General features: G+C 38.9%; 1 protein-coding gene across 2 annotated transcripts in view; it reads right to left on the bottom strand.

Annotated features, from left to right (window-relative positions):
- Nucleotides 1-25,542, bottom strand: part of b4galt2 (UDP-Gal:betaGlcNAc beta 1,4- galactosyltransferase, polypeptide 2) — a 159,294-nt gene extending 133,752 nt beyond the window's left edge. The window contains exons 1-3 of one of the 2 annotated variants that reach the window (XM_028593329.1): nt 25,099-25,542; nt 17,601-17,695; nt 675-1,785 (exon numbers count right to left, since the gene is read on the bottom strand). In XM_028593329.1, coding sequence (XP_028449130.1) covers nt 675-1,080 — 406 coding nt within the window. In that variant the 5' untranslated portion in view covers nt 1,081-1,785; nt 17,601-17,695; nt 25,099-25,542. The remainder of the gene's footprint in view (nt 1-674; nt 1,786-17,600; nt 17,696-25,098) is intronic. The other variant, XM_028593328.1, reaches the window with a different exon arrangement.
- Nucleotides 25,543-26,167: the final 625 nt, after the last annotated feature.

Here is a 26,167-nt window from a genome sequence, read left to right as displayed (position 1 = left end):
ACTCTTGTGGACGCAACGGCTAAATTTACCACGAGATAGCCAGAGCCCAAAATTAGCCATGCCTGAACTCTGTAAACACCTTGAGTCACGACAGTTCGCTAAACTGTAGGGGTGGGAATCACCAGAGGCCTGACAATATCATCACGATACTTATGTCAAGATACAATATTATTGCAATTTTAAACATATTGCAATATTCTGTGATATATTTATTACCTTTTTTCCAACTTCAAATTTTTCCCAACATCTGTTTTATCTTAAAAATACATTTCTGTTTGTTTATCTCACTTGAATTTTATTGCTGCAAAATGGGATTATTAATAGTAATAATAATTAATTACATTTATATAGCGCTTTTTTATCATCATTATTATATATCAATATTATAAGGATTGTCAAGCAGACAAACTGACCAACACATATAATAATAGATTGATACTTGGCGTCTGTGTATCGATACAGTATTGCCACGGAAAATATCGTGATACTATGCTGTATCGTTTCCCCCCTCACCCATACTAAACTTTGGCATATGCACATATAGTGTAACTATCATCACAGTTTACGGGACTGTAATGACTCAAGACAGCTAATGTAGCCAGCTAGGTTCCTTTTAGATTTCTATTAACACTTGTAAATGGTGGTAAAGTGGAGGACCATCAATTATTACTCACCAAGGCCTAGTGGGATCTCGGGGCACGGCGGCAGCGGTTTGGGGGAAGGTGTCTGATTGGTCTCGGGCTGCACACTCGGCACCAGCTGCTCCCCTGTGGCCAGGTAGCTGGCTAAAGTAGCGTTGGGCCTGGAAAGGTTGTAATAGTAATAATGGTGTCCGCTCCCTGCTGGTCCGCTGACGTTATTCCTGGATCCGTTGCGGCCGTTGTTGAAGCGGCTGAAGAGGTCGAAGCGCTGCGTGTAGACGTCGAAGTACAGGATCATCATGATGAGGAAGTGGAGCAGGCAGAGCAGCAGGACGCCTTTACAGATGCGCTCCAGAGTCCTGCCCAACATCAGCCGGGTCATGGCCGTGGAAGATGACCGCCAGCCTCGACAACGCTGGCGCGGCACGACTACAGACATGTGCTCATCCTGACGGCTGCTATTAGATCTCTGATAAGAACATGTGGTTAGCTGATACCCAAATATCTGACTACTGCAGGGGTCATGGGGTCATTAATGAGGATAGGAAGGCCACACAGTCAGCTACAATTGAGTTGCCAAGTCTTAGTTGCCAGCTTGTTTCTGGTGCGTCCCCAGATTCCCTGCATGACAAAAGTACTAAAATGTTGTAATCAGCCTCAATCCCTGAGTGAGATGATCCAGGAAGTTATTTACTAACGTACATAACTGTAGATATAGCAAATAAGTACAAATGATGAGTTCAGTATAATCTAAGATTTAAGGCCCGTATTTCGGATAAATCTTTGCTGATATGGGCATGTGACCATATGTTGGGTCAGTGACTATCCCAGTGTCCCAAATTGCTGCTGCAGCCATGTGGTATCCCAATATTAAAAGACAGTCCAGTTAGTTTCACGATGACCAATTAGTCCATCAACTAATGCTTTAAATTTTCAAATGATAAGTGATCCAAAGTGATGGCACACAAGGGGGGAGCTGCTGACTAACATTCATCATCAGTGGAGAGGGTCCTGCTGTCATTTCAGTCCAGATGTCCTTTTCTTATGGCATCAGGCTAGTCAGACTCGCAGAATTTGTTGGTTGGTGATCGCCAAAATACTGCTCTCTTTTCTATAAGTCTTAGACCAGGAAAGTCTCAGGCACCTGAAGGAAAATAAAAGACAAAGGAAAGAATGAATTAGGATGAAGCCATTAAATTACATTAAATATAATTTAATGACACTCATTTATCAAATGTTTACGTTAAAGGATAGCTATGAGCTGTTAATGTTTTGCCCTGGGCTGAGTCAGCTAATTTTACAGCTGTACAGCTAACTGAATTCACTAGCTAACAGCAGCTAACTACAGTTAGCGGTTACTTTAGTAAGCTGCCGTAAGCTAGTTTTAGCAACAACAATTTTTGTTAGCCTAAAGCTAACGTTATCTGTTCCAAAATTCATTAAATCACCTCGGTACTGCATTCACTGTCGTCAAACTGGTCTTATAACTTAAAACATCTTAATGACAAGTCCAAATTGATTCCGCTTTACTTGAGGTTATGGATATTATTCATGACACCGTCATATAAGCATTTGATGATGAAATCAAACTTCATGACATGTTCAAATTGTTTCACTTTACTTGAGGTCAAGGAATAATATTCATGACACAATTATAATGCTCTCATGACAGCCAATGTAAAAACCAACCTCTTAATGACAGTTTAATGTAATGTAACTTAAAGCTAAATAGTTTATTAAAGTTTGATAATTGGGCCTGTCATGACATATTTATGACAGGTTCTGTTTTCTAGGTTAATGTCAAGTTGTCATTACAAAGACATCGACAGGTTGTATTGTTTTGCTTAACGTCAAGTTGTCATAACACAGAGATTTTTGTCTTCGTTAAAGTCAAGTTGTCATGACAAAGACACCTCGGACAATGCTAACTTTGCAAAGGGTCATCATTTACCGAATGACATTTAATGATCATGAACACTCAAAATGACTCATTCATGTTCATTACAAGTGTCATGTCATAATAATGATGGTGTCATGTCAGTCTTATGCACACCCCTTAAAATAAAGTGTTACCAAAAGAAGTACACAAGAGAATTTGACAGAAACTGAATCAACAACAAAAGCATCTACAGATGCAGACAAATGAAAATCTCTGACTGCGGCCGTTCAGCCGAATTGACATGCCAAGTCAATTTTCCAGTCAAGTGGTTTAAAAAGCATTTATGATGGAATGAGAAGGCAAGAGGGAATACACAATGCAGTTGAACATATGAGCTAAAGGGGAGAAAAAGAGCCTTCCCACAAGCAATGCTTATTGTAGGTTTATGGCTTTTCCAATCAATGAGAGAAAAGAAGATGAGGTTGAAGGAGACGATAAAAACACTGGACCTACACCAGACTTTCTTATGAAAAACCAACAGAGTTAGAGAGAAAGTGATACATGTTAAAATACTAAGCTGGTAATTGGAAAAGGGTGGATATCTGGCACTTAAGTGGTACCTAACATCACAGACATCCCCTAGGAAAATCCCTCAAATTTAGCAAATTTAGAAATGTATGATTTTTTTGCAAATATCTTACATTTCTGGAAATTGGTTGTTCCAACAGACAGGAAGAGACATACGCTTATAGTGTCTTTAACTACAGACTGCTTACTTTCATGCTATTTATTGATTTGTTCTATTTCTGGTCTTTTGTTCACACATATCCGATACTTCGAACAAGCGTGTGAGCTTGAACCCAAGTCCATTAAAACAGCTATCTTGCTTTCATCTGGGTGGCGTCTATGGTTGTTTACAGTTTGCAGGAAAGGACAAATCTGTTAAAGTCAAAAGTAAATCACAATCACATCGTGTGTCGAGTCGGTGGGCAACGGTTCCGCGTGAATTCCCTGCTACTTGAAAACAAAGAAGATGGCTGCTGCTGCTGGCGAACAAAGGTCTTTCGAATGGGCTTTGGCCGTGACTCTGGAAGACTTGGAGTTACGCATTTCTTTGAGAAAAGAACAAAGAACGGCACGGAAGTTATTCTTAAAAAAAGGAAGATGTGTTTAATCTATCAACTAGCTCTGCTTGCTTGTAGCGCTATCCTATTGCATGCAGAGGGAATTTGAAAGACAACCGTTTATCCCGCCCCTCGGATTGAGCCCTGCCAATGGTGAGTTCCCAGAACCAACATCTTGATGTGGGTCTGGCTTGTCAGGCTAGTAAAATGCAGCATACGGTGAGTTACTATGTTGCTTCTCGGGACATGTTAAGGCAAAATACAGCTAATTGAAATATAGTGGCTGAATCATTGGTGACTGAGCTGATGGTTGCTGCCTGTCCAGAAAGTTGGCTGCCTCTTGCTGTGTCTGTTGTTTGTCAGTGGGCAACAAAGTTGAGACTGCCAAGACTGAGCATCGAGGGGTGTGTGTGTGTGTGTGTGTGTGTGTGTGTGTGTGTGTGTGTGTGTGTGTGTGTGTGTGTGTGTGTGTGTGTGTGTGTGTGTGTGTGTAACTTGCTAGTTAATGAGATGGATTTCTGCTGACAGGGACACCGCACACCATTTGTACCATAATGCTTGTGCAGGTCAGGATTTATTCCCCAGCCGTGCCGCTCTTCAGTAACTAAACAGGCTGGCATGCAATGTATCAGGGGTGAATTCATAACATGTAGTGAGGCAGTCGGACAGATAATCAGTCAGACACACAGAAGAGACTTGCCCCATTTTTTGCTTCAACTACCGAGCTCAGGGGCAAGCAGGTTGCCCTGGGTGTCCAACAGGTGTTGAACCATGTGATAGTGCAACACTGTTAAAAATCAGCAGCAGAGAAACAGAAGAAATAAATACGCACAGGATTGAGATCCTATTTTGCTCCAGATGACCAGCTGCACAGGACTTATCGGAGATCAATGTAGATACAACACAGCTATGAAAACGAAGGCCTACAAGGACTAAATCCATCTGCACCTAAGCCTCTTCATTTGCTGACATTTGATTCAACTGACTTTTCTCAAGACAACAAGTACTATCTTGGGACTTGAGTTTTTTTGTCTTGAAAAAGGTCAGCAGACCGAAACAAAAGACAATAAAATGGTACAGAGAAAATCTCATGTTTTTCACTTGGCTTCTGTCTCCTTGAATTCTCTCTCCGGGACTACTCACTGCGATTGTATACAAGGTGGGACACATTTGTGTCACCAACAAAGTCATGTTTGACTCTATGCAGGCTTTGAAGCTTTTAAGTCACGGAGAGAAAGACCAAGGAGATTAAGAAGAAAAGACAGAGATGGCGACAGTGACAGAGAGAAATATACCAATTATGCAACCAGTTTATACAAGGATCCCTCTACAGTAACTTCCTTTTTAACAACAGCAATATATTTCATAACAGTCCCCGATCATATAATGTCTGCCAAGGAACCCACAGAGAAATGCTATTAAAATGTGTGAAGTGGAATACAACTGCCCTTTTTTGTCTCTATTAAGTTTCAAGGCTGTTTCTAAATGAGCAAAAAAAAGACTGGACAGTCCAGATGACAACCAAAGAAGGAAAGGGTAACAGAATATCAAAAAGAGTTTATAAACAAAATCAATGATAGAGATGTGGTTAAAGTGTAAAGGAACAATACTTCGTCATGCCTCCTTGTTTCATCAAAATTAAACCAGAGGTAGGTCCCAATGGGGACAATCTTTGTAATTTGTAAGGATGCCAGTGTTCTCCCTACCACAGAGACAAGACTGATACTTGTGCTGCTGCGTTTTACCATATGTCTATAGACGGGTTTCCTGTTTACAAACATGACAGGGTGCGTGCGCATACCAGGGGCAGAAAGACAGATTGGTGAGCTGGTCCGATAATGCAAACGCATTTTTGTCTCAGTGCACATTGTCTTAATCACTTCATTTCGACATGGCATTTATATAACACATACTCTATGCTCTTACAAAGCTAACGTTTTTGACCGATTAAAATTTAATCAATGTTTGTGAGCTGGAGAGCTCTCTTATGAGAAGCTAACTATAGCTCTGTTTGCCATTCATTCCAATGGGGAAACATCGTGGCTAGACTTTCGACATACATTGCATATATTTACACTTTGAATTTCGTCATGGCATTTATATAACACATACTCTGGTCTTACAAAGCTAACGTTTTTGACCGATTACAATTTAATCATTGTTTGTGAGCTGGAGAGGTCTCGTTATGAGATGCTAGCTATAGCTCTGTTTGCTATTCATTGCAATGGGGAAACATCGCGGCTAGACTTTCGACATACATTGCATATATTTACACTTTGAATTTCGTCATGGCATTTATATAACACATACTTTATGGTCTTACAAAGCTAACGTTTTTGACCGATTACAATTTAATCAATTTTTGTGAGCTGGAGAGGTCTCGTTACGAGGAAGCTAGCTATAGCTCTATTTGCCATTCATCCAATGGGGAAACATCGCTGCTAGAATGTCGACATGCATTCCAGTGGCGTATTCCTTTTGTTTGTATATAACGGCTGACTCAAATAAAACATGATTTTAGTAGCATCTGTTTGTCGGTCTTTAATTTTGCAGTGTTACTGTGATATATATGTATGGCTATAATTATCATTTTAGGCTAATGTAATAGCCCGTGTTAGCAGCAGGGTTACTCCTGAGTGTACCCTTATGGTTGGTTTATGCCTTAAAATAATGGCCATGATTTCTGGGAAAAGGGTACGATATGTTTGTTTCAAAACATCACTGCAGTTTGATTGTTTTTAGCAGCAAAGGTTGATTGTGGGCGAGAGGGCGAAAACACTGTCTTGGTTAGCTCGCCGAAGCTCTACTGCCACTGTCTCGGCAACGTTAGCTAATGTAGGCTAACTATAGCCAGTTAGCTTTGTATGTAACGTAACAAAAACCCACCCATCTCAGAGGAGCGAAGCTTAATATTTCATTCAATAGAGTTATGTACAAAAGGAGCACTAACGCAACAGGTCTTATGTTGGCAACGTGGACGAAGATATAGTAAACTCCGAAGGTAGTCGTAATATGTACCTAGTAGGCTAGGCTAACGCTGTTGCGCTAACGTTAGCAAGACATCGGCGTAGCTTTAGCTAGCTGTCTAAACTTGTCTTGAGTCCGGATCTTTAACGGTCTATGGTCCGGACTCGAGTACCACAGCCCTGACAGGTAGATATCACTGAGCTGAACAACCACAAGCTGCAACTTTTCTGATTGATAGAATGGGAGCCTGACTGCTTGCACATGACCCCAATCTGCCCCTCTTATGGCTTGAAGCCATAACCTCCGCCGGTTTTTGGCAAAAGCATGCTTCCCCTAGGTGTGTTAAACATCAGGCACCCATCACTGGCTCTGTTTGTACAATTAACTACGCAACAACTCCTTGGCATTTTGACTTACGCTATGCCGCTACTACTACCTAGCTACACAAAAGCACAAAACACTTCTTCTTTCTGCCCCCCGGTTGCGTGTGCAAGCAGTGATGACGTTGCCGAGAAACCAATGTATAGTCGATGACTTGGCTTTGTTAATCCTTGCTGTAGAGAGCTCAAGCATAACTATGTCTAGAAAATACGCCAACCACTGTTTTAAAATCAATGACAATTTTGAGTTTGAGCAGTAAAAACATTTCCTGATTGCAACTTCTCAATTAATTAATTTTATCTGTTTGGCATGGTTGCAATTTGAATAGCTTTCGGAGGTTGGACTAAATAAATAACTACATAACTTTGGCTCTGGTAACTTGTGTTGGCATTTGTTAAACTTTTAACTTTGACTCTCATCACACTCTCATCACACACACATGATGTTTTGGCATGTTTTTAGATAAAAGCTGGGGACATAATAAAAGAGTGTTTTCAAGCACCCCTTCAACCAGAATTTAGGATGTTGATTCACCAAAGCTTTGAATAGAATATTCAAATATATGGGATCAACTGGCCTCAGAAAGAGAGGAAGAAGACTGACAGAGATAAACATTAAACAGAATGTAATTTATTTTATTTTTTTTAGCAAATGTAGGGAGAAGAAATTTTAATGTTAATGTCACTTTCTTGTTTTCATATGTTGCTGTGATCATCTTACTCCTCAGTTCTTGACAAACTACAAGACAAATTAGTTTTTGGAACTCCTAATTAATGGACTGGCTTTCCATTGGTAGAGTGGTACAGCACATGTATCACATTCACAACATACTAACATTCATGCAAACACTAACACAAAGTCAGAGGGGAAATGCTGTGCCAGATGCATCTGTAAGTGAGACATGAAACAAACATTTTGGGAATCTTTTTCCCTGTATCACCCGGGAACCGACACTTTCTTTCGCACTTTTGGATTTATATTTTGAAATGAGCCGTCAGGGGAAACTCTTAACACATTTTCAGGTTTGTTGCCACCAGCTGTCACAGGAGGCACAGGGATTGTGCATTTCCAAAAACACATTTTCTTTGCACTGCACTGTATTTGAAAATCATGCAAATATGGCAATGTAAACTAATATTTGAGATCTCTTAAAGCCAGAGGCCAAAGAACTGGGCTTTGAACTTCAATCCAGATCACTGGCTTCCAAACTTCTCAAAACCTGATGTTGAAATGTTTGAAAAGCTAATACAGTATAAATATGTAAAATATACTGTAAATGTTGGCTCTTTTTTGTATGATGAAAACTTTTTTATAAAAATACACAACATTTAGTATAAGTTCTTGATATGCAAAGTAGCTTCTTTTCTCATAGGTACATTTAATTTAAGAATAAATGAAAAAATGCTCTTTGGAATGTTCAACTTCTATTTATTTTTATCCAAGTTCTTCCTTGAAGATGCGGCTCTGAAATTTACATTTTAATAACATTGCAGGGTTTAGTTGTAGTACTGTGGTTTCTGGCTTTGCTTTGTACATAATTACAGATGTGACTCTCACAGACCTGAACAACACCGTACGGTCGATGAGTTCCTGACCTAAGTGTCATTTTATGTCATTTTAGCACTGCACCGCTACAAAGGACAAGAACATAGATGTCAGATTAGACTAGAAGTACATAACACATGTACATGATTCAGTGACAGTGTGTGTATGTTCAAACCAATCTGTCACTAAGTGCAGTTAGTCAATTCAAGGTGTTAGGTTGCAGTATATACGCGGAAACACTTCTGCGTGCACAAGAACATCTGCAGGCTTTAAAAGGAACTCATTAAGTACTGTACTTATAATTACAGTTATATATATATATAATAATTTAATAATTCCTGCTCGTCACATAAATGTTACGGATGCCTCATTTTCAGACTTACACAAACACATAAACACACATATCAAAAAGCACATTCAGATGATGTGCCAACTTAAGCTCGCAGAACGTCTACAACATCTGTATCTTAAAATTTTAATTGGTTGCCAGACGGGTGACCAGACTGGTAATTTGTGAGGGTACATAATTCATCCGAGTCTAGAGCAAGCATATGCTGGAAGAAGAGATGGACTGCAACTGAACTGGGGACTTTTAATGTAAAGGGACAAGTCAAAACATTGAGATGTTGAGCAGCAATGTCTGTTACACAATTAAATCAATGTGTGAAGTCACATTCAATGATTTGTATCCTTTTAGAAATCACAAAGCCCATATTTGTAGCATTGCATAGTAATCATCCCTGTCTGTTCTACTGGTCAGATGGTTAGAGTTTATAACATTAAGGGCAGAGCTGCTCTGGATACTTTTTATCCTCCACTGTTAACCATGGGTCAGCTCCAATGGAACATTTGTGGGTTGAGTTTGGCTTCAGCTACAGTATATAATGCAAGGCCAAAGGGATCAAAAGCAGGCATGGAGTCCCAGAGTTCAGTCCAGTAAGTTTACAGCAGAGCTCAGGTTCAGTACAAAGTTCTAAATTCTTTCTTCCACTCCTACTGTTTGTCTATGCAGCACTATCTCTCATTCCCAAATGAGCAACCTGACTTGTGAAATATTCAAAAACGCATGCAAGTTTTACATTCTCCACAAAGACAGGAACACAAAGGGAATCACCAGATCACATTTGTGAGATGTACACCTTTGTGCAGTTTACATTTGTATGTAATGTAATATATATATATATATATATATATATATATATATATATATATATATATATAAAAAACATCTTATTGTCAAAAAGAAGAGACCAAAGTATAAACTCCAAGTTATCTGCAGACTGTAATAAAGCAGATGTATTGAAAAGAATAAAAACACTGTATGTAACAATAGCTGTCCTACTAGCTTGTCTCTATATTATAGACCAGGGCTGCAGCTAATGACTACTTTCATTATCAATTCATCTTTTTTTTCATGAATACACACACACACACACACACACACACACACACACACACACACACACACACACACACACACACACACACACACACACACACACACACACACACACACACACACACACACACACACACACACACACACACACACACACACACACATTCATTGATATTCATTAAATGAACCAGATGGTTTGTTCTACAGAACCATCTGAGAAGCCGTTAATGGAAAAGAGCAATTTCAAAAAAACATACCTGGCAGGTGATTGGATGAACCATCTGCCTATCACAACAGTGAAAATAAATTGTAAAAAAAAACAAGGAATCTGGAAAAAATGTAAACTGAATGAACATCATACATTATCTATTACAGGAATACAGTGACTATATCTATTGCTGCTGGCAATGCTGCAACTCAGCTGCCTGCAGTGCACCTTAGCATGAGATTAGTTATCAGGTTCTATGACATGCTGCTTTTTGGATGCTTTTATATAGGCCTTAGTGGTCCCCTAACACTGTATCTGAAGTCTCTTTCCCAAAATTCAGCCTTGGTGCAGAATTACAGCCAGTAGAGCCAGTCCCACAATGAGCTTTCCTTAGTATGTGCCATTTGCCATATATATATATATATATATATATATATATATATATATATATATATATATATATATATATATATATATATATATATATATATATATATATATATATATATAAATAAATAAATAACTTTATTTACAGACTCAAGGTCCAGATATAAAAGTACACATAACATATTACAGAAGGGTACACTTAAACATAAAAAACATACAGACATACTGTCTATCACATAGTACATATAGGGAACATACAAAACATACATACCTACATACATACATACACAGACACAAAGATAGTTATACACAATACTTAGAACATATGCAAATGCGTGTGCCAGTGTTTCCAGAGTTTGGAAGTAAATCTGGTATCACTAAGTGCAGGGTTAGTTAAGACAGTTAAAATTGTATTCTTTGACTCTGTTAATCGGCACCTACATTTGTACATAAAATTCCTCAGCACAGCATGGAAGGTGGGAACATTACTCGTCACAAACAAATGACTAGCACTGGTCCATCTTGGACACTTCAACAAAGTTCTAAATGCATCATTGTATGCCACCTTTATCTTATTTATCTTTGCTTTACTATAGCTGCACCATAGGTGAGCTGTATAAAGTGGTGTACAGTATGCTCTAAAAAGAGACGTTTTAACTTCTTCAGTACACATATGAAATTTACGTGCCAATATATTTGCCTGTCCATATAATTTACAACACTGGCGCTGTATGTCATCATTACAATCAATCATTACAACGCTCTTTTTTGCATTGAATTTGATGTCATACTGTAGTCCATAGTTTGAACAGACACTAAGCAATTGTTGTAGGCCAACACTGTAAGGAGACATAACAATTAAATCATCTGCATACATCAGATGATTAATACGCCTATCTCCCACCATACAACCAGTTTTACACACTTTTAATGTCCTAGAAAGATCATCCATATACAAATTAAAAAGAACAGGCGACAATATTCCACCTTGTCTAACCCCGTTGGTAACTGGGAAAGGATCTGATGTAATCTTGCCCCATCTAGCTTGCATTGTTTGATGGGAGTACCAATAATGCAAGATACGTATTAGGTACGGAGGGACCCCTCGCTCTTTTAATTTAATAAACAGTTTACCGTGATTAACACGGTCAAAAGCTTTGAATGCATCAAGGAAACATAAAAACATTGTTGATCCATGGCTTTTGTACTTGGAAACAAGTTCTTTTAGTGCATATATACACAAATCTGTGCCATGTTTCTTTTTAAAACCAAATTGATTGTCAGTGGTTGTTATATATTCTTGTAGTCTATCAAATAAAATTTGTATATAATAAATAAATAAATAATAATAAATAATACTTTAGAGAGTATACTCGCCAGAACGATTGGCCTGTAGTTTTCTAAGCTAGATACCTTACAGGTTTTGTCCTTAATAACTGGCACTAACAGTACAGGTAACATAGAGTCAGGTAATATGCCATGCGCTAATAATCCAGAAAAACATATAGCAAGTAACACTGAGATTCTATGGCTTGCATACTTCAGGTGTTCAGCGGTTATTTAGTCAAGACCACACGCTTTGTTCATTGCCAATTTCTCAATAGCATGACATACTTCATCAGGTCTAATAACCACGCCATCATTATTAATGACATCATCAACATGATATTCAGCACTCACACACAGTTAAAAATCTCTCTGAAATGTTTCCCCCACAGCTCCGCAACATTTTCATCCCCAGGGATCCCATCAATACTGGATGGCAAAGGCATCTTGCTATTATTGATGACCTTTTCCTTCCAGAAATCATACAAATTATCCTGCTGAAACTTTCTGGCCATAGAATTTGCCCTCATCATCTGCTCATTACTCTTGATAATCCGTACAGCATATTTAAACCTGGCATTTGCCTTTTTCTTATGTTCAAACTCTGGGCCATACCTAGCTTTTCCAGATGATACCCAGCTCAAAAAAGCTTCCTTAGCTTCCACATGAAGTTCAGACACATATTCGTTCCATCCAGGTCTAATTAAGCATTTCTGTGTCTGTAACTTTAAATGCTATTGAGGAGGAGAGAGGGGGAGCAAGGTGGAGGGTGGGGGTGTGGCTTTGACCAACTGCCACTTTACTTATTTGCAAGCCATGATGTCTCTCTTTTTCTCATGGATGGGCTAAATAGAGCTCCACAGTTCCGCCCCTCCTCTGAGAGACCTTGGGTTCCAGAAGTAAATTTCCCATTAATTTCTCCCATTGACGTCTGGAAAAATCCGCACATAAAGAGTTTTAGACCATGCATTAGGCTAACCAGATGGTACGTGACTCATAAGCATACAACGTACCATTTCGAGTGAGAAAACGAACAGAAAATCTAAAAAAAGTCAAATATACATATCGTCATTTCAGAGCGAAGGAACTACTCATCCCATAAACTACCGCGCACCACTGAATAAAGGAAGCTAAGTTAGTTTAGCTAACAGCTAATTCGGCTAACCGCTAGCTGAGACAGCATGTAATAACGTTAAAAGACCCTCAAAATAAAACCTGAACATTTTTGCCATCTATATGATCATATATAATCGCTTAGTCACGTCGGCATGCTGGTTTTAAGTCTACCATCGACGGTTACCATTTTATGGCTTATACTCCAATTTGACATTTGGAGAAATTGCATTGTATTTTTACTTCTGGAACCCGCTGTGGGCGGGACTGTTGAGCTCTATTCTCTGGGCGGGCAAAGCAGAGAAAGGGGAGGTAACCATGCTCCTTATGACCTCATAAGGAGGAGATTCCAGATCGGCCCATCTGAGCTTTCAGTTTCTCAAAGGCAGAGGAGGATACCCAGGGCTCGGTTTACACCTATCACCATTTCTAGCCACTGGGGGACCATAGGCAGGCTGGGGGAACTCATATTAATGTTAAAAAACCTCATAAAGTGAAATTTATGCCATGGGACCTTTAAAGGATATGCATCAGTACTTTAAGTTACTAGTAGTCAAAGCAGTGCAGATGGATTGTCATCTTTCATACATGACTGCTTTTTACTGAATTTACAGAGTATTTGTTGATGTTTGCATAATAATGAAAAACACACCTCTGGCTTTCCCATCTTCACACACATTCTACCACTGTTTCCTTGATTTGCAGCTGTTCTCTCAGCCGTTCTCACACCTCTAATTGCTTCAGGTCGCCTTCCTACCAGGTGAGTTTCAGTCAGGTAACACAACACTTCACAGGTTCCCCAGCAACACACAACCTAACACTAGAATCACCAACACAGAATTACCTTCACACTTGGGTTATGTGGGATAAGAACGTGACCTTTTAACAGTTTCTGCAAGGACGTTTTAGTTTAGTTTCAGGTTCTGGTAGAGAACAGCAACACTGGAGCTGTTAGGAGATCAGCCTCATGCTCAAGGGCACCTCAGCAGGGAAGACACACATGTGGACACACGTGGCTTTAACCGAGGTCACCCTGCTGAAGCACAAGATCAAAGAAGGATGAAAGTATGGGGATTGGAGCATTAGGGTAAGTGACAGCTGTGAATCAGGTGTAAATAAAACTAAAAAAAAACATAAATCTATAAGTGCAGAGGGGTGCATTGAAGATGGGTTGTTTGAATTTAAAATAATACAGTTGCATTGCCCGAGGCCTCCACGTACTGTATCTCTATCCATTTAGCATCCGAGAGCTGAGCTCGTTAAATTTACCAAGAATATGAGACTGTACACAGGCCTTGACTTTCCTGTCAGTGACATCATCATTGATCATTTATAATAAGGTTTAATGCAACAGAGCAGTGGGCCATCCTTTCCCAGCAGCACTGAGAGATGCTCACTGCACATGTACACGCCCTGCTACATCCGGAGTCTCCATCTCAGTGGGTTTCTTTAGCAGAACTTCGGCAGATGTTCTCAGCGGAGCCCTCAGGCTACAAGCCGTGTATTGTTCATTTTTTCCAGGCTACTCATCTTTACCAATTGACGTGACAACAGATAACTGACTCCCGCTGTCATCCTTGGTGAAGATTTATTTTATCTTACAGCTATGACAGCTACTTATGACCACTTGTATTATCTTTATTCAGTGGCTTTAATAAATCTTTTCAAGTTAACGCTGGATCATGACTACTTGTATGTACTTGTGAATGGTGTCACAAGTGATAAACCTTAGCTCTTCTGAGCTTAAAAAGGTATAGTTTTTTTGGGAAATTAGTTTTTTTTGCTTTCTTGCTGAGCATTAGATGAGAAGATCGATACCACTCTGATGTGGGTCTGTTAAATTATGAAGCTGCAGTTGGCCACTTGGCCCGCACAGCCACTTCCTGGAGTCTGCTCTGGTTGCAACTGCTCAGAGCCAAGAAACTGTCGTTCCCCCCCCAGCTTTACAGTTACTGGTAGGTGCACTTTGTTATCGTTGGACAGAGCCAGGCTAGCTGTTTCTAGTCTTTGTGCTAAGCTAAGGTAACCGGCTAACGGCTGGAGCTTCATACGAAGCATATTTCCAAAAATGTCAAACTTTTGCTTTAATAGCGACTTTAAACACATTGTTGTTGTTCTCATTGTTTTCCAGTCATTTTACAATTTTATTTCGCTGTCATAACATTATATTTGGCCATAGCAGTTAGCGGTTTCAATTAAACTCTCTAAAACCCCAATGTACACTACCTGCCAATCAGCAAACAGCAGACAGACACCGTTAGCAACTAGCTGGTAAACATAGACAGATATTTCCCTCAGGAGTTGGTAGAGACAGTAAACAGAGCTAAAGGAAAGTGTATATTGGACACTTAAAAGCTGATAATATGTTGGTGTTGTAATATTGTTACTGTAGGTTAAAACAATGTGAATGCAATATTTCTTCATATTTTGACTGTAAGTAGCTAGTAAAAGTAAAAACTGAGAGAGAACAGAAAACTGTTGATGCCAGAGCATCTCTCTCGCTCATTCTGTTGAGCCTCGGGCCCCCTGCGTTTTAACCTACAACCAAGCCCTCCTGGTCTTTTAAAAAATGCATTAGCCATGCTACACTTGATAGTGTGGAGCCTCACAGCTCTCTCATGGCTCCAGCACATCTTGCTGTGGGCAAGTTCATCTCCCACAAACCAACCGGTGCACAGTGGGACGGACAGAAGTTATCTTTGGCTTTGGCACTAACTATGAAGGGCCGTATAAGACATTCTTCATTCTGGTACTCTCGCATACATACATTCTTTTTTCACACATATTTTCACTCTTACATACATACATGCTTCGAGTTGTATTCACTGTACACAAAAAGAGGTCACTTTGAAGCAGCATGTCTGATAAAATTACACGTCTGACGCTTTTATCTCTATGTACAATTTAAAAACTTAAGTTAATCTTAAGTCTACAGTTTGTGGTTAGATTTATATTCCCCCGTTGAGTGATAAAAAATGAAGGGGGTGGGGGGATGGAAACCGAGAGACAAAGACAGTGCATACTACACACTGTCATTACGAAGGATCTGGGTCACGTCACTAAGAAGCAGGGCATGACGGTAACGATTCAACATATTGTGCAGCAGTTAAGAATATGACCTACTGTCCTATTCTACCATTGTCTGTGTTTCAGCCTGGATAAATACTAAAATCTAATCTTGTACTAAGACTGAAGCTCATGTACATTTTAAACATATAAGACACATGAATGTAATTTTGCTCCCACATTATCTCTTCTTCAAAATAGAGCTGCAACTATTAGTCATCTAATAGGTTAATCAATTAATCGACCGAGAGAGAATTAACCAGGTACAATACTGATAAGTGATTAATTGCTTAACTTGGTGTGTTTTTTAAAGAAAAAAAATGCAATAAATATTTACTTGTTGCGAACATTTGGTGGTTTTCTTCATCCCCTGAATATAGACTGAATAGTTGAATGGAGGATTTTTGGGGATTGTTGATTAAAGAAAACAAGACATTTACTGTAGGCCTAATAATTTCACTCTGGGCTCTTGGAAATTGTGATGATAAGCATTTCACAATTTCTTTGACATTTATTAGACCAAATGCTTAATCAATTAATTAATTTAAAAAAATTCAGTTTTAATTAGTCTAAATGCATAAATGCATTATCAATCAAATAAAATGTGTTATGTAGCAATACACCTATCGCCCACTTTCACCTACATTAGAGGACCGATATGTCAGTTAGGACCCATCAAACTCCACTCAGTCACTGAGTTTGAGAGCATTGATGGAGTGATTTTTTAGATTTTTGTGATTTTTGTGACCTAGCTTCAGTCTTGCTGTTGTGGAGACGCATTATGGTGCATCATGAATGAATTAGGCACTCAAATCCACTCCACCACAACACTGACATTTCAGTGTTCATTAACTGACTGCATTCAGCAGTTCATCTCTTATCCTCACAGAGAAAAGTGATGCGCCCTGTCAGTGATAAAACAAACAAACAAAAGGAAACTAGAAGGGCACCTGAAGAGTGCAGACCTCCGCCAAGGCTGTGCCCTATCTGGCAATGTTAATGAAAGTGAAAAAATTATTTGTGTATCCGCCCTGTGATTTGGATCTGCTCCAAACTGTAATGGATTCGTCCTTGACCCATGACTTCCACCAAGTTTCATGGAAACCGGGCAAGTAGTTTTACCGTGATCCTGAAAACAAAAACCGAACCAAAAACACAACGTACATAACATAATAAATAATATTGACGGGGCTAAAGTGATTTAACAGTAAGTGCAAATACACCTCCTCTTTTCTATGGATTATATGTGTCATTTAAAGTCGGTTCATTTCATAAGTTTAATTACTATTAATAAATAAGACGACTGCCCAAAGCGGTTTCAATTAATGATAATAATGGGAAACTTTAGTCTACATAGATGAAAGGTCATGAGTAGCCTGCAAATCTGCCTGTACTGGCATTTCATTATTCAGCCTGACATCATGTTTATGTTACCCAGTTTCTATTTTGGGAGGCGACTGTAGTGAATGATGAATCCATCCAATCTACATCATCGTCAAAGCTGCAGTCACTGAACGTACGTCATGTCAAATGATGAAATATGGCAATTTCGATAACAAAAAACCTGTTCAGATTCTTCAATTGTCATCCATGCTTGTAGCCATTTTTCTTCTGCGCCGGAAAGTCACCGGACGCCACAATCTTCTGAACATAGCCATACTGAGAAATACAGAGAGAGTTAAAATAAGAGTTAAAAATAAAAATCCTTTGCTCCATGTTTATCTGCTTCAGCAAAGCCACAGAAGGAAGCTTAGGGAAGTAGAGCATGCAACAATAAGTTGTTCCATGATAACCTTTGATTTGTCCCAGATGAGTCGGATAACTTAAGGCCAAAGGGTAAATGACATGATCGATTGCTGTCAGAGGTGCATGCCTAAATCATGTGTTTGCCCTACCTGAGGGTAGGATTGAGACATTGAGCCATTTATACTGACAGTGCTTCATGATTTGTACAGTGTATGTGCCGCTTTGATAGATGTTTGTTGATGCAAATACAATATATAGGCCTATATTGTACTTATACATATGAACCCAATAGATAAAAGCAGCTGACAGAAAAGATAGAGAGAGAGAGAGGGGGGGGGAGAGAGAGAGGGAGAGAGAGAGAGAAAATAAAGGGAAAATATAAGAAGTGAAGCCAGGAGTGGTAAATGAGAGTGGCTCTGATGTCTGCCCTCCCCCACTGTCATATTCTTCTTACAAACACACAGAGTGGAGAGGAAGAACCAATTCATACCCTATATATCTATCTATGCAGGACATACTTGTTTTAATATTGAAATCTCAATTTAAAAGAGTACAATTATCAAATCATAATTGCATTACATTTTTTAACCTATTGTCTTGACGAGCCAGCGGAGTTGAGAGTTTTGGCCAGTGGTTGGTTATTTCACCAGCTGGAATGACAACTCTTGCTGGAAAATGTAATCATCCGTAGCTAATTAACATCCATGAGTTCAGCAATAATACAAAATAAAACTCCAAGCTGTTGTCTGTAAAACTGTTAAACAGGAAACCTCAAACAAATATGTTGATTGTTATTGTTATTTTTTTTTAATTAAATATGTGTATAACTTCACCATACTCTAAAGAAGTAATTTTATAAAATAAACATGACATGACATCATCTCACTTTAAAGTCTCATGGTCCTGTATTTGTAGCAAACACAAGCCACCCGGTCAGGATTCAGGAACAAGTACATTTCATGAACAATAAATGTTCAAAGTCTACAGCCATGCTGTACTTTGAGCTAAATGCTAACATCAGCATGCTAACATCATGCTCACAGTGACAAAACTAACATGCTGATGTTAAGCAGGTATACAGTTTACCATGTTCATCATCTTAGTTTAGCACAACATAGAGTACAGCTACACTGGCGGCGTGGAGTGATAAGTGGAAAGTGAGTGCCACAGCGAGCGAGGAAATTGTTGATAAAACAGGAAAAGTCAGTATGGCAGTTTTGGGGATTTTATAAGTCTGACCATAGTCAGACCAATGTCTTCTGCAAATTATGCAAGACCATCGTCCCCACCAACACTGGTAATACCACAAACTTGTTTTACCACCTTAGCCGCGCTCACACTTTGGAGCACAGCCGTATTCGCCAGCAACGTCCAACAACCTCTGCAGCTGCAACACGGCACAAGCAGCAGACCGCCATGGAGAGGTACTCTGCATCAGCGCCTTACTAAACGCTACAAAGAACTAACGAAGGCAGACGTGCTGAGCACTGTCGAAAAGCCAGGTCACTTTACTGTAATGCAGCCTTTAAAACCAGGAAAAGACAACATTTATGCCATATTACAATATTACGATATCCAAAATTTAAGACGATATCTAGTCTCATATCACGATATCATTATAATATCAATGCCCAGCTCTAAGTACAGCTGAGGCTGATGGGAATGTCATAGGTTTTGCAGGTATTTGGTCATAAACCAAATAATTGGACAAATTAAAATTTTGACTGGATGATGCCGCTAGATGTAAAGTCAATTCATCCTGAGGAGGACATGGATTTCTGTACCAATAATTGTTAAGACATTTTACTAAAAAACGCAAATGTCAACCTAATGGTGACACTAAAGGAAAATTCAGGGATCAACAAAGTCTTGGAGTTTTTATTCTGGCTCAAAGTTGTGGACCAACTGACAGTGCCAACTCTAGAGCCATGCCGCTAGCATGGCTAAAAATGATACCATTTATTAATTCAATATCTTATTAAGCCTGAGTCTCATTCTATTTCCAATGGAACAAAAAAAGAAGTGTCCATGCCATCTACACTACTATGCATCACCTTAGATGTCAAAATTACAATTGTGAAAAGCTACACCCAATGAATCAAAAGTATATGAAATCTTAATCTTCTGCTCACTATAGAGAGAACTATTCAGAGTTTATTACGTAAGGAAAAATGATTGAGGGATCAGTCAATACTGTTACTGTACTGATTATTGTATTTGACAAATTTCACCTAATGAAGCCTGTGGACTTGTCAAAGCGTTGTACTGACACAAGAAAGACATCAAGCTAAAAACAGAACGGAACACCAACAAAAAAGAGCAAAAGATGAAGGCAGCTGAGTGGAGGGAGGCAGAAGAGAAGTAAATAAACGCAGAGCTAATCAGAACAAAACTCCAGTGTTCTGTGCTCAACCCTGCTTTACTCAGCTCAGCCCATGCGGATGTTAAATTGCCTCTCAGCTGTCTATGATCTGAAAGAGGTTGGACTGTTTAAATCTCTGATATACCATTGCCTCCCTGCTCTTCTTTCTGCTTTCTCTCATTAAAGAACAAGTGCACCCTGCTTTAATTTTAAAAAGGTCCCACTCTTTTTTTTTTTTTTTTTTTTGGTGAATTCGTTTTGCCAGACAAAATTTACAAGAGATCATCGATCAATGAGACTGGAGAGGTATTTGATGCCACTCCCGATGCAGGAGAAGTATTATCACATTGTGAGTCGGATGCTGAAAGCCATTTGAGGAATTCTCCTCATGTAACGTCTGCTGTTTCTCAGCATGCAGGCTGCACTCACGTTATGCAAATACAACAAAGTCCCGTCTGTAGCTACAATCCATAGACAGTGGAAACATCTCTCTCTCTCTCTCTCTCTCTCTCTCTCTCTCTCTCTCTCTCTCTCATCCAGCTGCTCATTTGGCAATGGAGCAAAGAAATAAATGAAGTGCTTTAGCGGAAGGAAGGCTTCACTGGGAGAAGGATTGTGGGTAGAGGGAGCGAGATGAGGATTCGGTGAGGGGTTAAATACATCAGTGGGACATTTGTCTTAAAACCACTACTGTCCAATTATGCTTTATCCTTGAATGTTATTTTTTGTAACGCTATTTAGTGAATAGCTGGAGTATTTATCCTTTCTAAAAGAGAAATACATGTATGCCAATATCTATTGTTTTGTTGAATAGAAAAGTAGACTGAGTTTCTGTACCCGATAAGATATCTGGTCAGGGACTCTTGCATAAGTATTTCTTTAAACAGCACTGCCCCCCATGGGGATGGGGTGCATTTTGTGTCTTTTATTAGATGGTGATAATGGAGACATGCCAGGAAACTGTGCAGGAAGAGAGATGGAACAATGGTGCGCGCCCGGATTCAAAACCGGGAACGCTGTGGTTCATGATTGGAATCCTAACCCCTCCCGAGGCAACGGGGGTGTTTTCAATCGCTTGGCTGAATGGACCTCTCGTCAGGTTGAAGCTGAGTAGAGCTATGCTAGGAACGACTTGTCACCAAACTCTATGAAATAATAAAATGAAACTGTGTTTTCATTGCCCCGGCAGGTAGAATAGAATTGATATTGAATACTGTGGTAATGAACTGAAGCTGATAGTTCAACCTTTACTTCTAAAGAAAAGAAAAAGTAGACAACAAAAAACACACACACACACACACACACACACACACACACACACACACACACACACACACACACACACACACACACACACACACACACACACACACACACACACACACACACACACACACACACACACACACACACACACACACACACACACACACACCTCGGTAACTCAGGACTGGTTAGTTCCCATGACAACAAATCCCAACCTGCAAGGAATGAATGAACCTGAGAAATCTGATGTAAAAAGTTTTTTTTTTTTTTTCTCTTCACTGATTTACTTCACAAAGCTTTATGAAAGATCGGAGCAAGTTAATCTACAGCGGTGCAGGACTGAGCAGAGTGAAAATGACTGTGGAGGCGCTGATCATTACACAGAGCTGATCTCAACACTCAGTAGCAACAGTGACATAACATGCTCCGGTCAACTAAGCTACAACACACATGAGACTGTTTTTTTACAGGGTGTCCACAGAAATCTCTTATCATTACAATGAACCCTCGCTTAATTTCACTGTGCTCCCCTGATTACTAAATGAAAACCGGTTGCACCACATAAGCTGATCCTTACACAGCGATGAGTTTTTACTAAATATTGCACAGAGTAACTGCCTGGTGTAGCTAAATGAGCTAACTGGCAAAGCTAACGTTAGACTATTAATATACAGTACAACCCGTAATGAGTTAAAGAAGTAATGTGAAATGTGGTTAGCCTATCTGACCTGACACATACAAATTTGGTTTAATAATCATGTAAACTGGGAAGATTTACATCATCACAAAATGACAAATTACAATTACAAAACATTGTGATAACAACAGTTGACTACATGACTAAATTACATTAGTCAGGTTAGCATAATCGGATATTTGAAAACAACCAAATCTGTAACACATATTTCTCCATGTATGCAATGCATATATAAATAAAAGTCATGCCTACATTTACAAAGAATAGGCAATGAAGTTTAATATATCACTAGGCCTCCTAAAACAATTATTTTTGGCAGTAATGTGACAGTGTGCATCGTTGACAAATGTTCCCAAGCAACGTGCAAAGAATTTAGGAAGGACTTTATACACAAACCTAGTAAGGAGACCAACCTGCCACCTATATCTATAAAGTCAGGAAAAATTACATGAACAGCAAAAGAATCACCCTGTGTTGATCTGTTGGGTAGATTATTTGCTGACAAACCTGCTGATGCATTTTGGCATGAAGCCTTCATGAAAGCACGTATGATAGCAGTAAGCTCTCACAAATCATGTGATAACCAATTAACAGAAAACAGTTACACCTGTGTAACACACACACACACACACACACACACACACACACACACACACACACACACACACACACACACACACACACACACACACAAAATAATAAAATAAAGACAAAAACACCACCCTGCCACCCGTACAGTAACTACTAGCCTAATGCCATAACCACCTATCTGCTCTCTGATAAGCATTGAGAGGGAGCCTTAAAAAAAACATGGACTCTTCAGAAGAGGGAATTATCTTCACTTGAGTTTCTGCATGGCAAAGTCACCGGACGCCACAATATTCTGAACATAACCATACTGAGAAATCCAGAGAGAGTTGTGTGGAGCTGATAGTCTTAATTAGCTTGGTAGCAACTCATTTGGCAATGGTTTGAATGTAACAGACGTTCATTAATATCAAAAAGTTCCGCACTAAAGCTTTAACTTGGAACTTTGGATATGCTACCTTTTCTTCACTTTTTTAAAGTCCATTGTTGAAGCGCAACCTCCTTTCTCAACTCAGACATTTTGACTTCTCATAGTAGAAAATGCACAGGTGTTACTAATAACATTAATGACGTCTCTGTTGTATTCAATTGTCCTAGTAAGCCATGACAGTGAGCCAGCATGCACAGTACCAGGACCCTAAAACTGTAGCAGCAGCTAAAATGTCTTCAATAAAAAGGTCTATCAACCCATAAACACTGAGCAGACACAATCTATTCATGATGACCATGTGATACAGTCAAAAGTTCCACAACAAGCAGGAAACCAGTCCTTGAGTTGAGATGGTTTTGTCAAGTGGGCAAGTTACTATTCAAGTACACGAGATGGGCAACAGATTACACATAAAATGTGTATATTGTTTACTCAGTTGAATAACTGATTATTGTATAACAGGGGCTTTTTGATGGTTACTCTTATGACTGGCCGATTTAACCATATATATTGTCAAAACAATATGAAAATGCCTACCCTACATATTTTTCTATATCCTTTCTATTGCGATGTCAAAAAACCAGTGGCCAAACTACGTTACAATATTTATCTTGTCATTTGGACGACGCTTTAGGTTCTGATCCTTGCAGGTTATATTTATTTTGCACTAAAGTTCTTGATAAAATGAGAAAATACTCAGTACTTTTCATTTGTCAAGTATTTAATTCACACAGGAATACACAAAAATAGCTGTCACCATCTTGTTATTTCATATAGACTATTTATTGAATAACCAGAAAACAGAGTTGGACCATATCAACCAGCCCTAGTTACTTTGTTTATGGAAGAGGGGTTGTTCGACTGACTACTCCATTTTTATCAATTTTCAAACATTGCCTTATTCTAGCTTGTAAATTGTGACTATTTCTGCTTTTCTCTTGTTTTATGTAACAGCAAACTGCATATTTTAGGTTTTAAACTGTTGGTCGGAAAAAGGAAGCAATTGATAACATCACTAGGTTGGGCTTTCAGAAATTGTGATGGATGATTTTCTCACTATTTTCTGACATCTTATAGAATGATTATAATAATAATAATAATAATCAGCAGATGAATCAATAATGACAATAATTATTAGTTGTATTTCTCCTGTATGTATCTGTGTACCTCTTAAGCAACTCTTAAACCACAATATAAAAATGTTTTGAACAATACAAAGGAAAATTCTAACTTGATGAAACACCAAAGGCCACTCTGCACTGGACAACTTAGTTACATCACAAAGCGAGGTAGTTCCAGTCCATTGCTCCTATAGCCTCTATATCCCTAAAGAGATGCTGTGTCATAAACGACAGCGATGTCAGATTGGATTATGGTGTAGGGACAGAGCTTCTGTGTAAACGTCTGGTTAGGTTAAGCTTCATGATGAAGAAGCCCCCTCCTCTTCTTCTTCTCTCTTATTTCCTGTGTAACGCTGTGCACACTTTGCTCTCAGTTGTGTTGTGACCAGACCATAAGACAAGAGATGCTGTAGTCCATAGACTTTGCATCTTTTCTTTAAAATTAGGGGTAAATAGGGCAAGCAATTGCAGACAGCTGTTGTAAAAAGTGGATTTTAAGAGCTTTAAAGGCTCTAAATTAAGCCCAAATTGCATGGCTGAATAACCCCCCAGCAGTCTGTATGCTGAGATGGTTCATTTACTGTACAGTAGAAGAGCAGTTCAGGGAGCCTGAGTGAAGCCTAGTATGGCGGGTGTAAAGATGCTGCTAGTTCGTGGAAATGTACAGATGATAACAAAAGAGGGGTAGGGGTCAGTGCATGCGACCATATTCCCATATTATCCAAAGCTTAAATAAAAGCAGGAGGTTGCAGGATAATTGTATGTAGACTGGATGGAAACAAAGGAAAAGCGTGGAGGCTATGCTGACTGAAACAACGCATCCCAGAAAGAAAATAACGTTAGAGCACCTACCTTGATGTTGTCAGGCGAACACTTTTATCTGTGTATCTTCATTACTGGAGCACCACTGATTTCATTCACATCAGCCGAGGAGGAAAAAATCTGCCGATGAGCATTTTGTTGCAAGATATGTTTGTTTAAAAAAACTAAAAGCTAGAAGCTCAGCCCAGCTCGCTGTGATAGATAACTATATCCTTTTCGTTTCCACAGACAGGCTATTATGTCTGCTCTTTATCAGAAAAAAGCCTCATGTTGTGTAGCATTACGCTAGCCAAACGGCTAACGTAACCCGTAACGATTTACTACCGCAAACCGGTGAGTGGAGAGATGCTATCCTCGTGATTTTCCGTCATTTCGCTGTGTTTGGGTGAGGATGATAAGAAAGCAAAGGAAAAGGATGCTCTCAGGCTGTGGCAGCGAGCAGGTCCCTTCGCTCCTGCTGTCTACGGAAGCCCGGATGTGCCAGAAATGCCTTTTCTTTTGTTTCTGCTCATCTGATAGAAAGGAAGCTGGTGATTTCATAACCTGCTTTACTCATAAAACCACACACGAACCCAAAGGAAATATTATAAATATATATAAATTTTAAACAATAATAATTTATTTTTTGCCATTGCACTTCATTACATATGTTACAGTTTTGTATAAACATATAAATATATTTTATAAAGAGAAAACATAATTTGTATTCACCTTATAGTAATGTTTAACCTCAGATGGGCTTCTTACAAGGTTTTATTTTTGTACCTTTTACCTTTGATAACCATATTTTAAAGAATTTCTCGAACAGTTTTAATGGTTGTTCCTTACTCAATTAGTCGACTAGTTGAGCATCATGATCTGGGATACTTTTACTCTAATTGTTTATTCTGGCACCACAATGATAATCAAAATATATTTTGTTCTTTATTAAAAGTTGTGTAAAAAATAATTAAGTCTTCAAGAGTACTTCAAAAGTCAAGACATAAACAGGCTAAACCTACCATAGTTTTTTTCAACCTCAGATAAACTTGCAACATTTTATCTTTTTTTATTTGTTTACCTAAAATAGACATATTTTAGTTACCCTCATTCGTTTTTA

The sequence above is a fragment of the Perca flavescens genome, chromosome 12, assembly GCF_004354835.1.
Source record: "Perca flavescens isolate YP-PL-M2 chromosome 12, PFLA_1.0, whole genome shotgun sequence".
NCBI classification, from domain to species: Eukaryota; Metazoa; Chordata; class Actinopteri; order Perciformes; family Percidae; genus Perca; species Perca flavescens.
This window is presented reverse-complemented; position numbering and strand designations above follow the sequence as displayed.